The sequence below is a fragment of the Bombus pyrosoma genome, linkage group LG9 (assembly GCF_014825855.1).
Source record: "Bombus pyrosoma isolate SC7728 linkage group LG9, ASM1482585v1, whole genome shotgun sequence".
NCBI lineage: Eukaryota > Metazoa > Arthropoda > Insecta > Hymenoptera > Apidae > Bombus > Bombus pyrosoma.
The window spans coordinates 8,430,428-8,443,653 of NC_057778.1; the positions used below are offsets into that span (position 1 = coordinate 8,430,428).

At 39.5% G+C, this 13,226-nt stretch overlaps 5 protein-coding genes across 6 annotated transcripts; all 5 read left to right on the forward strand.

Moving 5' to 3' along the window:
- The first annotated feature begins 303 nt into the window (after window positions 1-303).
- On the forward strand, window positions 304-1,396 carry LOC122571026. Its single transcript, XM_043734191.1, has 5 exons — window positions 304-349; window positions 489-618; window positions 730-804; window positions 867-976; window positions 1,062-1,396. The coding sequence occupies exons 1-5, from the start codon at window positions 338-340 to the stop codon at window positions 1,248-1,250; spliced, it is 516 nt and encodes a 171-aa protein (XP_043590126.1). The 5' UTR covers window positions 304-337; the 3' UTR covers window positions 1,251-1,396.
- A 3,606-nt stretch (window positions 1,397-5,002) lies between these two features.
- On the forward strand, window positions 5,003-6,059 carry LOC122570847 (MAGE-like protein 2). The gene is made up of 4 exons (XM_043733731.1): window positions 5,003-5,014; window positions 5,242-5,368; window positions 5,454-5,623; window positions 5,735-6,059. The coding sequence occupies exons 1-4, from the start codon at window positions 5,003-5,005 to the stop codon at window positions 5,873-5,875; spliced, it is 450 nt and encodes a 149-aa protein (XP_043589666.1). The 3' UTR covers window positions 5,876-6,059.
- A 1,529-nt stretch (window positions 6,060-7,588) lies between these two features.
- Window positions 7,589-10,115, forward strand: LOC122571028 (proline-rich protein 4-like). Its single transcript, XM_043734195.1, has 3 exons — window positions 7,589-7,787; window positions 7,897-8,178; window positions 8,496-10,115. The coding sequence occupies exons 1-3, from the start codon at window positions 7,776-7,778 to the stop codon at window positions 8,637-8,639; spliced, it is 438 nt and encodes a 145-aa protein (XP_043590130.1). The 5' UTR covers window positions 7,589-7,775; the 3' UTR covers window positions 8,640-10,115.
- On the forward strand, window positions 9,524-12,529 carry LOC122570848 (adhesive plaque matrix protein-like). The gene is made up of 2 exons (XM_043733732.1): window positions 9,524-9,585; window positions 9,980-12,529. Exons 1-2 carry the CDS (start codon window positions 9,524-9,526, stop codon window positions 10,653-10,655), a joined length of 738 nt encoding a protein of 245 aa, XP_043589667.1. The 3' UTR covers window positions 10,656-12,529.
- On the forward strand, window positions 11,854-12,529 carry LOC122571027. 2 transcript variants are annotated; one of them, XM_043734193.1, is made up of 3 exons: window positions 11,854-11,992; window positions 12,070-12,322; window positions 12,382-12,529. In XM_043734193.1, the coding sequence occupies exons 1-3, from the start codon at window positions 11,969-11,971 to the stop codon at window positions 12,468-12,470; spliced, it is 366 nt and encodes a 121-aa protein (XP_043590128.1). In that variant the 5' UTR covers window positions 11,854-11,968; the 3' UTR covers window positions 12,471-12,529. The 2 variants fall into 2 exon arrangements, with proteins under 2 accessions (XP_043590128.1, XP_043590127.1); XM_043734192.1 differs by having other exon boundaries at window positions 12,070-12,529.
- Window positions 12,530-13,226: the final 697 nt, after the last annotated feature.

The following is a 13,226-nucleotide window of genomic DNA, read 5'->3' on the forward strand; positions in this document are numbered from 1 at the left end:
CCGTGGTGTTTCGATTTCAAGCGCATTCAAATGAGTGGTAGAAAGATATGCAATTAAGTCAGTTAATGAGACTAAGGAATCGCATCGAAATAAAGCAGCGCGTTGTCCGGGTTAGCATAGGATGGAAATCCTGTATTACGTAACCGTTTCATCAAGCATATACGGCGTTTGCAGGAATAGAGAAATGTAACCCGATAGTGAAGGTGTCGAATAGAATTTCGCGTGATAGTGGGGTTACTTGTCCCTTGTAGAACAGTATATAAAGTCACTACGCTAAGAATTTCTCTTGAGTTGGTCTTTTATTCAACACGTACTCGTATACACTGAACAAGCGGACATGGAAAAAATCGTACGTCAATTTAATATGTCACATCTATATAGATACTTATGCTAGTAATCAATAACGAAAGTGTCGTGTGGTTCATACTTCATTGAATCGACAATGTTCTTCTCTGCTAGTAGACTCGTACAAGATTTATCTTTTACAGATTGTAATTTTAACGATCGTTTCCTCCTGTTACGCTGGGGAACTAGGATTTGGCGATCATGGATTAAGTTTGGGGGAAATTGCCGTGGGCCACGGCGAAGAAGAAATTGGTCTAGGTTTAGATGAATTAGGTTTGGTCAACATATCGGTATTATTCGTAAACGTTATAAATATTATTACTAGTAAAAGGGCTACACCTTAACACCGTATATACGACGAGACCATGTTTTATCTTATGTCAGGTGGATCAGAGCACGAGATCAGTCTAGGAGGTCACGGAGAAGGTGGACACTTCATACCCTCTGTGAAAACAATTGGTATGTGAATTAGTATCAATTAAACATAGAAATTCACATCACATTTGGTTTAATTGCAATAGGAATACCAGTCCCTAAGAAGGTTCCTTTGCTGATACCTCACCTGCAGGTTCAACATATTCCACAGAGTTATCCAGTTCCAGTGTTCGTACAGAAACCTGTTCCGTATCCGGTAAATACTCTCGATTAAAATTTCATCGTTTCTTGAAACGTCTTTTAAATATTTAACCCGTCAAAATATTAATCGTTTATTTTAGGTGGAGAAGCAAGTATTTTCGAAGGTGGAGAAGAAAGTACCGACGCCGGTCGAAAAAATCATTCCAGTGAAAATTGAGAAGCCCGTTCCATTCACTATAGTGAAGCATATTCCTGTTCCAGTGGCGAAGCCTATTCCAATTAAGATTCCAATTTACAAAACAGTAGTGCACAGCTCCAAGAGCCATTAAGCCTGTGAAATTGGCGTTGTTGATTGTTCTCGTTTTAATCGTTGCGGCAGAAGTGCGTCGTTGAAATTACAGTTTCTATGTGTTTTATATTTATATTGTTTTGTTATACATCGTACTTAATAGTTTCGCGCGTTAAAATTATTTATTAATAAATGTAATTATATTAATTACAAATGCATCGTCCACACTTATTTACACCTGTTAAACAGTAAAGCTAGTTCTCGCTTTTTCAATTATTACTTACGTTGTACAATTTATTTATTAGCTAAGTTATTTTATTTTACTCTTCAGTGTTGTCAATTAAATTGTATAAGAATCATATTGAATCGTCTAGGCTGTTCTTTTCGTCTATAAGAACAGATACGGAAAGATTTACGTGATATTACGTTAACGGAATGTTACAATTATTGGTGTGCGTTTCACAATGGAGATGGGAGGCATAGAGGAGAAAGGAGAATATGGTACGTCCGAGGCATTCGTAGCGAAAGCCATCATAATGATCGGCTTCCTCTGTCATTGACCTTCGTAAATTCGACTGCGGTGGCACAGAAAGAATTCGCAAAAAGAAAATGTGCGAAATTCTTAGATGTCAGATGATAAAGTTTTACCGAAAAATGAGAAAGCAAATTCGAAGAATACTTTCACCCTCCTTTTCTTTTTTTTCTTACAGTCCCTCGAACGCGGAATAACGCGAAGTCGACATTAAGAGGAAGGTCATAACTCATAATGATCTAACCGTCGGAGTACTTGTAACGAACGGGCGCATCGTCCCTCTATCTGACAAAGGCGCATTAGCATAGTAACGTGGTCACGATAAAAAGAGCTGAAAAAGAATGTTGGATGAAAAACCGCGACGCGGAAGAAAACTAAGGCGAAAGTAAAGCATAAAATGATCTGCCGTTCTGTTGATCTTGGCAATCAGGAGATTGTAAAAGAAGGGAGAACAGCTGCTAAAATACATCGTGTAGGTATGAGAAACTGTACTGTAGGAGATTATTGACCTCCTCTGTAGAAACTCGTTAATATACCCTGGCTGACATTTCCATTTTTACGAATAATCAAGTTGGATTTTATTTGTACGATGCAACAGAAGAAGCGGAGGAATGACATAAAAAGATTATTCAGAAGAAAGTTTAATATCCGGGAAAGAAAGGAGAATTCGTTAATAATTCTTCGATGTCGAGACAATTTGAAGATTTAAATTTTATATTTATATTTATATATATTTATACTTTGCCGTTCTTTATACATCTAAGCGCGATGCTGCTTTATTATGATTCTCATTACTCGCTTCTAACAATCGATTAAATTACCTTGAAAAAATATTCGGAAACGGTAGACTTAATTAGCCGCATAGAAGCATAGAAAAAAGTGCAGGACTTCCTCTCACGATTCCTTTCGCGTACACCTCTCTCAACCATCTCTTCCGGTAGTCGATAACGAGCATAATTCATTGTAGCTATTTGACGTTAGAAACAAGATCAAAAGAAACAGTGAAAGAAATAGTTGCTACAGGAAAAAGTTCCTCGGTAAAAGTAAGATATGATCTATGCGTAACGGTTTTTAAGAAGCATAGACACGCTTCTATTGTATATCAAACGTTCTACTGTCCTTCAAATTTCTAATCAAAGAGAAATCGCTTTCTTGTCTTATGTAACGAACGTCGATCGCGTCTGCTAAACGAACGCTTTTTGATTGGAGCAACGTCTTAAATCCAAAGGGAAAATATTGACAATGTCACTCGCTTGCGATCTGCGAAGTGATCGAACGTTTACCTTGAGCTGTATACTCGTCAGTACGTACTCCAGCGTACTTTCCATGTAAGAGAAACAGAAAAATATGAGAAAGGGTTGAACGCACAAGCTTTCCTCCTCAAGTACACCTGCTGAGCAGACTAAACGACTCTTCGACTTTTAATAGATAAATTGGAACAAAAACGGGTAGAAATGTTACTTTCGCTTCTTCGGAGAGGTTCAGCGTTCTTAAGTCGTGTTTGAACTTTGAACGCCGTTAGATTTCTATGGCGAACCTCGTTTCTGCGTACATGGGATCTGTTCAAGCAATCGACAGCGTTCGACACTTGATGTGACACGCATCGCGTGCCACACTCATTAATGAGATTGCGCTCCGCTTAAAACAGCATCCGTGTTCGTGATAAATAAACAAATAAATCAAACCGTTAAAAGGCTTTCGCTTTCGAGAAAATTTTAGCCCGACGTAATTAATTTCGTCGAACAAATTTAATAAGACGAGAAGCAAATTGTAACTTCCGAGTTTAATGCGAACGCTGTCTCTATATTTGGGACGACGGAAACTTGCACAGAGGAAGCAGTATACACTCGTAAATCCAACCGAAATCCGAGACAAACTTTCCACCGTGAAATGACAGCACATTGGCATACTATCTCTCATATAGAGATATCATCGTATTATATATAACACGCATTCGTATTAAATTCATATCGTGATTGCAATTATCTCTTAATCTCTCTTATCTCTAAGAATCTGGGATTAATATACGTGCTTAATATACACGTGGAACGATGACACATTAATGATTACAACGAAAAGCGAATTAAAAATGTTTTGGCATTTCTCTTGGGCGTAGCGAAAGGTATAAAACGAAGAGGGCAACAGATACACTTTCTGCTCCCGCCTCTTAATCTGCCTATCTCGACTCTGTGATAAAACAGAAATTTACTTTTACAGGAACAAAGATCGGCGTGTCCGATCGGTTTTTTCACCAAGATTCCTTTCACATAGCGAATACGTTTGGACTTTCATTTTGTCGGTCCGAAAACTTTGATCTGCTTCGACTGCCTTTGCACAAGAGATCCTTTCTCACCTTCACTTCCGGTATATTTCAGAATGGTCGATTGACATCGAAAAGGAAATCGAATTTTGAACAACATGGCACAGGCTAGATCGTTCCGAGAAAACGAGTATAATTTATGCCTATAAATATTTAACGAGCTTAATCGCGACAACCGTTTCAAATATTTCATCTTAAATACATAATGAACCGTTCTCTCCACGTTGCTCATCGAGCCCGTTCGAATCATCTCTGGAAATTTTCTTGATCGCACCAGGCATTCGCTTCCGGTAAGTGTAGCGACCGTCTTGCGGTTGCATCGGGAGTCGGGTTTGATTTTCCGCTTCACCGATCGTTGCGCCGCAAGTCATCAGATACGATTTTTCTACATGCAGGTGCTTAATTTTCGTGTTTCTAATGCTGATTCTATTGGAATTGTAGCTGCTAATAAATATTACGTGGCCAGTTCGTAAATCTTCGAGTCAGGATTACGATATTTTGTCCCATCGTTGACAGTTATAACGTATAAATATTTGCTTGTAAGAAAACTACCGACACGCTTTTTTCATTCAAGCGCAATATTATCCATTAAAAAGAAAGCGTAATACCAACGATGGGATACTTTTACGCTGTGTACTTCCCGCGTCCGTAAATACACGTAATCTTAACTTCCGGCCAGTCATAGACGGAGAACGGTCAATGAGCCGCGTGAAAAATAAAACAAGAACCTTTCATACTCATTGGTGGTGTATAGAGTTGCGAAGGTTGGTCGATGGTAAGATGCGGTTTGATATATCCTGGAAAGGGTCGGAACTGTAGTGCATGAAATCAGTGAAAGGTGGTGGAATCGATGTTAGTATATAAGCTCGGTATTCCATTGCCGTAGACACTCAACGTTTTGTGCTTTAACGATAAACACCTTTTCGGGAAACCTACAACTATGAATCAAATTGTAAGATTTATACAACAACTGCGTAAAAACTTGAAACATGATAGATGAATTATGTAATAGTAATTGACCTCAAATTGATCGAAAATGTAAACGTATCGCCGACAGAAAAATTAAGCCTAATTACCTGATATGTCCTTTGATTCGATTAACGGCTGAATAAGAACGGAGATTATAAGACGTAACGTATCGATACGCAGGATCGATGATTATCAATCGAATGTTTGTAGATTGCTCTATTTGGTCTGGCGGTGATCGCCGGGATCGTTTCTGCGGGCCACATCGAAGAAGACCATGGAAGCTCCACCTACGAGGAAAAGACGAAACCAGTAGAAATCCCAATTTACAAAAAATATGGTAAATATCTATACATATATATATATAAAAAAAAAACTAAGAATCTTTCAAGACACAATAATATTTGCTCGTTGTGTAATTACAGCAATTCCAATCCCTCATCCTGTACCAGTCGAAATTCCTCAAAAGATAGAGATACCAATTCCTCAACCTCAACAAGTTCCCGTTGAAATTCCACACCCCTATCCAGTCGAAGTTGTGAAACACGTCGAAATCCCTATCGAAAAGCCAGAGCCTGTTATCGTAGAGAAACACGTAAGTAAAAGTATTTAATTATCGAACAATGGTGAAGTCACCGTTGTAAAACTTCGTATCGCAATAACTGTATCACGTGTCACTATATCATATGTAATCGTGTCCATCTAGATACCTTTTGTGGTGGAGAAGCCGTATCCAGTGTACGTCGAAAAGAAATTTCCCATTCCAGTCGCAAAGCCGTATCCAGTTCATGTGCCAGTTTACAAGCACGTATTCCATTACACTTCAAAGGGCAAAGGATGGCACTAGACTGATTCGCTCGCTACTGAACACTCGGGAATTGTTCTTCCTGCGACTGATCGTTTTACGGGAGAGCTTCTTGTCACCTGATATCTAAACTTATTTAATTCAACGAACATACTGTTCATCGTTTCGATTACTGTGAAACAAATATCAAGAAAAAGAGACACGATATTCGGATCTCAACACTGATGTTAACGTTGCCAATATTTTTGTTACGAATTTTATACACTTGTTAAGTTTTCCTTTTCTACCGATTAATACGTGCTTGTTAATAAAGCCTATTTGAAAAGTATCATTTCTTTCTTGTTTAATTCCTGTCGATCGAATCGGCGTGTTAAATGTATAGCAATGAAGTTGAACTGCAGCAATGATCTCGCAGGTAGCGATCTCGCAGTTAAAGCGATAGTTCGTTCGTCTCTTCCTGTTCGCGGCTACACAAAGAATAAAAAGGAAACACGTAACCATAAGTTTCGTTTCTTCGTTATCCGGTGTTACGAATCCACTAGAAACCAACCAGTCACCGATAGGAATTCTGTGCGATCTTGATTCGCCATAATGAGCCTGACAACAGACGCGTTCCTACATCGCGGCGCAAAACCACTTTTACTTGGGATACACTTTCACTGTTCCGCTCGCTGATACAGAGAGTATCGTGTACAATTCGAATCTTCCAGGCAGCTTCTCTCCCATGACCACACCCCAGGTAGTTACCTCTTTCTCATAGCCATTTGTATTACTAATAAATATCTCTATTCTATTTTACGCCCTTTTACAATTTACGCCGTGGGCAATGCATGAAATTTCCTAGACTCTCGTTTTCACTCGCTAGTTAAACGTGTGCAGCTGCCCAGAGATGAGAACGTGACGCTCCATTCGAAAGTTTGATTTACTTGATTTACATGCACCGGGATGATCGATGGAGATTCGATACATTACACAATTACCCTAAGTACGGTATATATATATAGGCATAAATGATTGGGTTACAGGTGTTGTCTGACACTGATCTTAATGCCCTAGGATCAGAGAAATCCCGCACCGTTAAGATTCATATAATTGTACTTTGATTAATCCCTGGAGCAACGAAGCGTATTCCCCTCTCGAGAGCACTCTCTGCGTAAAAATTATAACGAAAAAAGTTCTTTGTAAATTACATGGTGCACCATCTCGATCTATGCTACTCGATCGTCTGACAGTAATTTACAAATTGTTAAGCATGCGAACTAGACCATGACCGAGGTGTATTTGTCTTGGTTGACTAACCTCGTTCTCGATTGTTTACTGCAAAGGCTGCTATATTTAAACGTAACGGGCCAAAAATTTATCGTTTACTGTCTTTATTGATAAGAGAAACAGATTGGTACCAATAAATATATTCAACTGTACTCGATATCGAGAAATTTAATCGAGACAAGGAGTTTCCTTTCACTGTAACTATTTGTCCGCGAACAATGTATCATTATTTCCATAAATGATGAAAATCGAAAGTGCGACTCCGTTTGCTATCCTTGGAATCGGTATCTGCAAATTCCTTGAATATCTTCCGCTTGCTCGTTTAATAATTGACCGGATAAAAACGCACCAGACAAGAATCTCGATTAATTTAGATCTTCAATACGACGAGTTCGATTTTCCTCCCCCGAAACTTCCATAGCCGGAATAGAAAAAATTGTAATGGTATGTAAATAACAGGAAGAACTTAACTCAGCCATATACAAATGTGATATATCTGCGCAGACAATCATAGAGATAGTACTCTGCGACGAGCAGAAAGAGTAAACGTAATAAAGAGAAGGGAGAAAGTGACGTTGGTATATAAGCACTTGGCCATGACTTTGAAAGCATCAAAGTGATCGTGGCGAGTTAACACGACAGGTTGCTGAGGATTCGCTCTCGTGTGGAAATCATGAGAACTCTAGTAAGTTTCTGACCATCGATTTTTCTGCTAACCATCTCATCGCTGAATTATTTTCGTTGCACAAAATGTCAAGCATCAAAGTACTATTTTCTTAAATTATTGATTATAGGTATTCGCCGCTTTAATTACCTTAGTATGTGCCTCCTACGAAGAGGATCACGGCAGTTCCACCTATCATGAGACATCGAAACCCGTGGAAATCCCTATTTACAAAAAATACGCTATACCAATTCCACATCCAGTTCCAGTTCCAATTCCGCAACAGATTAAAGTCCCTATTCCGCAACCGTATCAAGTGGAAGTTCCAGTGCCACATCCAGTGCCCGTAGAAGTAGTCAAGCACGTTGAAATTCCAGTAGAAAAACCTGAGCCCTATGTAGTGGAGAAAAAGGTACGACGAAACGCAAAATTTTTTGCTTTATATTACATTTAATTGTTTAATGATTGGTAGAAATGCTGCAGCATTGTACGAATATGAAGAGCAAAAACAAATATTAATATTATTCCTCGCAAAACAGTTACAATAGTTATCGTCAGAGATATGACCGCGCAGTTTAATTATTCCAATATATTATTGTTATGAAATGTAAATATAATTTCATTCTCGTGAAATTTGACGTGAAATTACTTACGCTCTGACCTCATTGCACGTACATAGCTATTGCAATTCGAGCATATAGGAATTACTAGAATGTTAATATCGCACAGGTACCATACGTTGTTGAGAGGCCATATCCAGTGACAGTTGAAAAGCATTTCCCGGTGCCTGTTCCGAAACCATACCCGGTCCACGTACCTGTCTACAAACACGTATTCCATCATCAAAGCAAGGGACACGGTTGGAAGCACTGATCTTGAGAGTCGTTTTTCCAAATTTCAAACAATTAGGCAAAAAAAAAAAAAAAATATATATATATGTATGTATTTATGTATGCACACCAAATCGAAAATTTTAGTTTCTTGACGTTATGACACTTGTACATAGTTCACTATTGTTGTAATTATATTATTTTTGTACTGTTTAAATAAATTGTTTTTGTTTTCATAATATCGTTAATCGTTCCTCTCCTTTCGATAGAACATCGATTCATCGGAGCAATTGGAAAGTTTCGAAAGCGTGTAGTTTAGTCGAAGTAACGTACGGTCGAAGTAACACTGACCACCTAAATAAATAACTCTATACGTTAGCTTTTTCTTGTTTCGCAGTATTTCTCAACCAGGTCGGTAAAGGTATGACAATGATTTTATCAATCCGGGGACTACCTCCTAGTCGAGAGAGTTCTTTTAACTTAATTGCTGTTGAGATTCTAAAAAAAATAATTACTTTCTGACCCGAAGTAAGTAAGAAAAAGTGAGTAAAAATCGATCATTTTACAACGATCTCTACCCCGTTGCAATTTTATCGGTCTTAACGATACGAACCTGGCGAGTACTTTCCGCGTTCGAATCATTCGTAATTAACTACCATGAATCTATTCACGAGGCATTATGCGCCTTGAACGATACATAGTTTGTAATCACAAATCAATCACGAACGTAATTTACTGTCACTATGATGGGAACGGAGACACACACACACACAAATATATATATACACTCTGTGGATAAAACCGTAGGATATATTTCAGCCGAACAAACTGTTTTACCTTTTTGCGAATTTCTGTAGGCAATACCCGGAGCGATGCAATGTGTTACGAGGCTTGCCCTCCGGTTTTCTCGAATCACAAAACCAGCCAATGACTGGCGACGGTGTGGTAAATGACGAACGCCAACCTAACGACAGCGACATAACAGGGCTGTTCGCCCGAGGTGCAGAATTTATTCAGGAAATACCGGGGCGCGACTACTTGCATCATAGGCTTGGCTGTCGACCGCTTTTTACGCCGCTTAAGGGAATCACATTCGTCTTTGGTCCGCAAGAAACTTGCCCTGCTTAAGTGTAGCAAAAGTTTATAAAACCAGGGGCCACGCACAGCGCGCTTTTAGTTTTACCCGGGACTTTAGTACCGACGTTTATCGAGAAGATCGTTCAACCGACACTGAAATCATGTTCAGATTGCTGGTAAGCAAACAGACGGAAGAAACCTCGACACTTTCCACTTTTTCAATTTCGTGATATTCACTGATCGTTATGTCTCAATTTAGGAACAGAGTAGCACGTATCTAGTTGTTCTTTCATGTACGGGATAAAGAAATGATAAGCGAGTTTTTAACGTTTCGAGATACTTGTACATTCTAAAATATTTATGTGATCTCCAGATACCGTGCCTGATATGGCTGTCAAGCGTCCGCTCGGAAACCGCAGTGGACATGCACATGCACATGCCGGATGGCGTGATGGAAGACAAAGCGGCTATGAAAAGGGAGTCGTATTATAACCCGTGCCCTCCGACTTACTCGCATCCTATCTCGTACTCGCCGCCACCGCAAATTTACGTGAAACCGTACGTGCAACCAGCGCCGATACAGTACGTTCCGAAACCGATGATCACCTACGTGAAACCATCTCCACCACCGGTCGTTGTGAAACCAGCCCCGGTAATCGTAAAGCCGATCGTTCAACAAAAAGTGGTTTACCCGATCTATCAGAAACCAATGATCTCGTATGCGCCGATCTATCAAAAACCCATCTATTACGCGCCTATGTATCAGAAATTGATGTATGAGGCACCTAAGGTGTACTTGAAGAAATACGAACTACCGATTACTCAAGTGATTCAGAAGCCTCAGATTTCATACCCCATTCAGTACCATCAGCCGAAAGTGGTACAGATCCCGGCGCCACAGATCAATTTGGTGAAGCTCGCACAACCCATCGTTCATACCCAGCCTATTTACCAGTCGCCCATAAAACCGTACTGCCCCTAAGAAAAGTTCATGGACAAATATCACGGTGCGATTGCAACGATCGAGTCGATCGATCGCTTAGGTCCTTTGAGAACGTTCCGAAAAATCGAAAGATAATTCGGCGTTTCCGAGAAACTTTTCGCCCATTGAAACGATCATGTCGCGATAGCCTTAACCTGCCATAACTATCAGCGTAGTCAAGCGTAATTTAGCGAAATATCCGTTTCGCAAATTGTACAATAAAAACGAAGGAACTATCAATCTTGCTGTTGAATGTGCTCACCCTATCCGTTCGTCCTCCAACTTTCCCCTTTCCAGCCATTTCGTAATCCCAGCGGCAACTCTTCTTCAATATCGCGAAATAAGAGCTCTTAACTCGACTACGACCCGATTGAAACTCGTTAAAAGCTTAAACCCTCGCCCTACACCATGCAGACCTGTTTCAAGCGTAAAGTTTCGATAGCCGGCTAATTTTCGCAAAACTTTGCCAACCTTTTCATACGCCAGTACGATGCTGACCTAGAATTTCATAACAGATCAACGTCCTTCCTGCAACACGGGATTACGGGAGTCTGCAGATATCTCCCGTACCGAGATTGCCTTTCTCGAGATCTTAATCCGTCGACCCGTGGAAACTCATTTTCTCATGAAAGTTTCCTCGATTATTCCGGCAAACCGAATAGCATTATCATTGCTCTTAAGATCGCGTATTATCTGCTTTTGCTCCTTTATCGATTTGTAGACACCGGTTTTCGACAAACAAACTTTGGAACTCGTTACACGCGATGAAACTCGTTTTCTACTAATTTTGTCGGCGATATTACAAATTAGACGCATTACACCGTCAAAGTTGTTATCTCCATTTACGGTAGTTTACTGTTTCTCTATTATGTACTGCATCTATGTATTCAGATTTCCTCTTTAATTATCATAAATTACATCGGAAAACGTAGAAGCTGCGCGCGATTCAACGTAAACGACATGTTCCGTCATATCTGCGCCTTCTGTTAGACTGTTCGATTGCGCCAGATCGATGTTCGCCTTGGTCTAAGTAAGGAATTAATTACGAGCCAGTTGCGGCGAGCTTTCCAATCGATCCCCGATTATTTCGAAGAATTGCTATTTCCACACCCGTTCGCCACAACGGGCAATCCTATTACGCAAGTCACAGCGCGGTTTTTGTAACCGACAACGTACGGGGGTGTAATTTTCCAACTTTCTTATTTACACGGTTTGTCGAAATTCTTAACCAATGTCGCATATAAAACGAATGTTTACAAGCAGATTCTTTAGTAAAACTGTTGAAGATCGTAGGATAGTTGTAAGACGTCGCTATGACATACGGTATGAGATACTACGTAAGTAAGACGAGCGATATTAGTTTCGTGACTTGGATAAAATTTGATTCGTTAGGAGCGTGTCTTCTCTGTTGCAGTTGTGCCTTGCGATCCTTGTCGTTTGCGAAGCGGCAAGAATACCCAGAGTAACCGAGCAACCATATTTTCCGAATTTTCAAGATATTTATCCGAATCGTAATTATCAAACTGAGTCAGTGAATAACCACGATGATGGGCCATTTTTCGAGAACTATAGAGCGCATGAAGGGAACGCAGGTATAGGAAACGAGTTTTACGATCATCGAACTCCCATCGGTGGCCGAGCAAATTTTCTTCATCATCTCACAAGAGGTAACGAGAGTGTATTGTTAATCGTTTCCAAAGTTATTAGTCAATCTTTCGTGTTTCAGTTCCGTTCGAAGAATTTAGAGGCCGAGACGCTGTTCCCCGGCATTATGACCGATTTAATCATGCGATTAATTACGATTATCAGTTATAAAGATTTTATCAAGTTTACGTTGATCTGATGTATATCGAATATAATTAACGCTGCAAACGGATCGAGCTAGCAATCTCTTTATTTCTCCTTATTCCTTTATATTCAATATATATATAATATATATTGAACGATATATAGGATAATATAGGTTAATATAATAATTTGTGTAAATAACATTATTAGAAAGAAAACAACGACGGGGTAATTATTATGCTAGGCTCTTCTTTTGTTCGATTTTCTTTTCCTTTATGTACAATACTATTTTGGCTCATGACGTTACGACTTTGGACCATACATACGAGGATATTCCTTCGAGATAGGAGAAAATGAACGTATCCTCCAAAAACGAGTACCTGCTCGATCATGAATCAAGATCATTCGACAATTGGGACGCTAATACTCTAATCGCGGCGGATGACACCAGTGACACCACCACTGGCGTATAATCTATTGACTATGTCCGACCGTAAAAGCATTGTTTGGAGTAAAATATAGCGAAAGAATCGTCACGATGGTGGCAAATTCCTTTTGGCATTAGGCATGAAATACACGCGCTCGTACAGTCGCTCGCTTTCCTCACGCACCCGGTACGATAGAATTCAATAATAGCGTTAACAATCGAAAAATATTGAAATCGACGAATCACACGACACGCTCGACCTGTGTGATTCGTTTCTCATTTATATCTTATAATATGTATAATAAATATATAATATATATATATAATATATATACTTATTAATATAAGAACTTGAC

Excerpts from the sequence above, each read along its gene's own strand:
- LOC122571026 (XM_043734191.1), top strand. Across the intron at positions 619-729 it reads TCTAGGTTTAGATGAATTAG|GTGGATCAGAGCACGAGATC; the intron begins GTTTGGTCAACA and ends ATCTTATGTCAG. Across the intron at positions 977-1,061 it reads AGAAACCTGTTCCGTATCCG|GTGGAGAAGCAAGTATTTTC; the intron begins GTAAATACTCTC and ends CGTTTATTTTAG.
- LOC122570847 (XM_043733731.1), top strand. Across the intron at positions 5,369-5,453 it reads CCCAATTTACAAAAAATATG|CAATTCCAATCCCTCATCCT; the intron begins GTAAATATCTAT and ends GTGTAATTACAG. Across the intron at positions 5,624-5,734 it reads CTGTTATCGTAGAGAAACAC|ATACCTTTTGTGGTGGAGAA; the intron begins GTAAGTAAAAGT and ends GTGTCCATCTAG.
- LOC122571028 (XM_043734195.1), top strand. Across the intron at positions 8,179-8,495 it reads CCTATGTAGTGGAGAAAAAG|GTACCATACGTTGTTGAGAG; the intron begins GTACGACGAAAC and ends AATATCGCACAG.
- LOC122570848 (XM_043733732.1), top strand. The coding sequence starts at position 9,524 with ATGACTGGCGACGGTGTGGTAAATGACGAACGCCAACCTAACGACAGC. Across the intron at positions 9,586-9,979 it reads GACAGCGACATAACAGGGCT|AAATGATAAGCGAGTTTTTA; the intron begins GTTCGCCCGAGG and ends TACGGGATAAAG.
- LOC122571027 (XM_043734192.1), top strand. The coding sequence starts at position 11,969 with ATGACATACGGTATGAGATACTAC. Across the intron at positions 11,993-12,069 it reads CATACGGTATGAGATACTAC|TTGTGCCTTGCGATCCTTGT; the intron begins GTAAGTAAGACG and ends TCTCTGTTGCAG.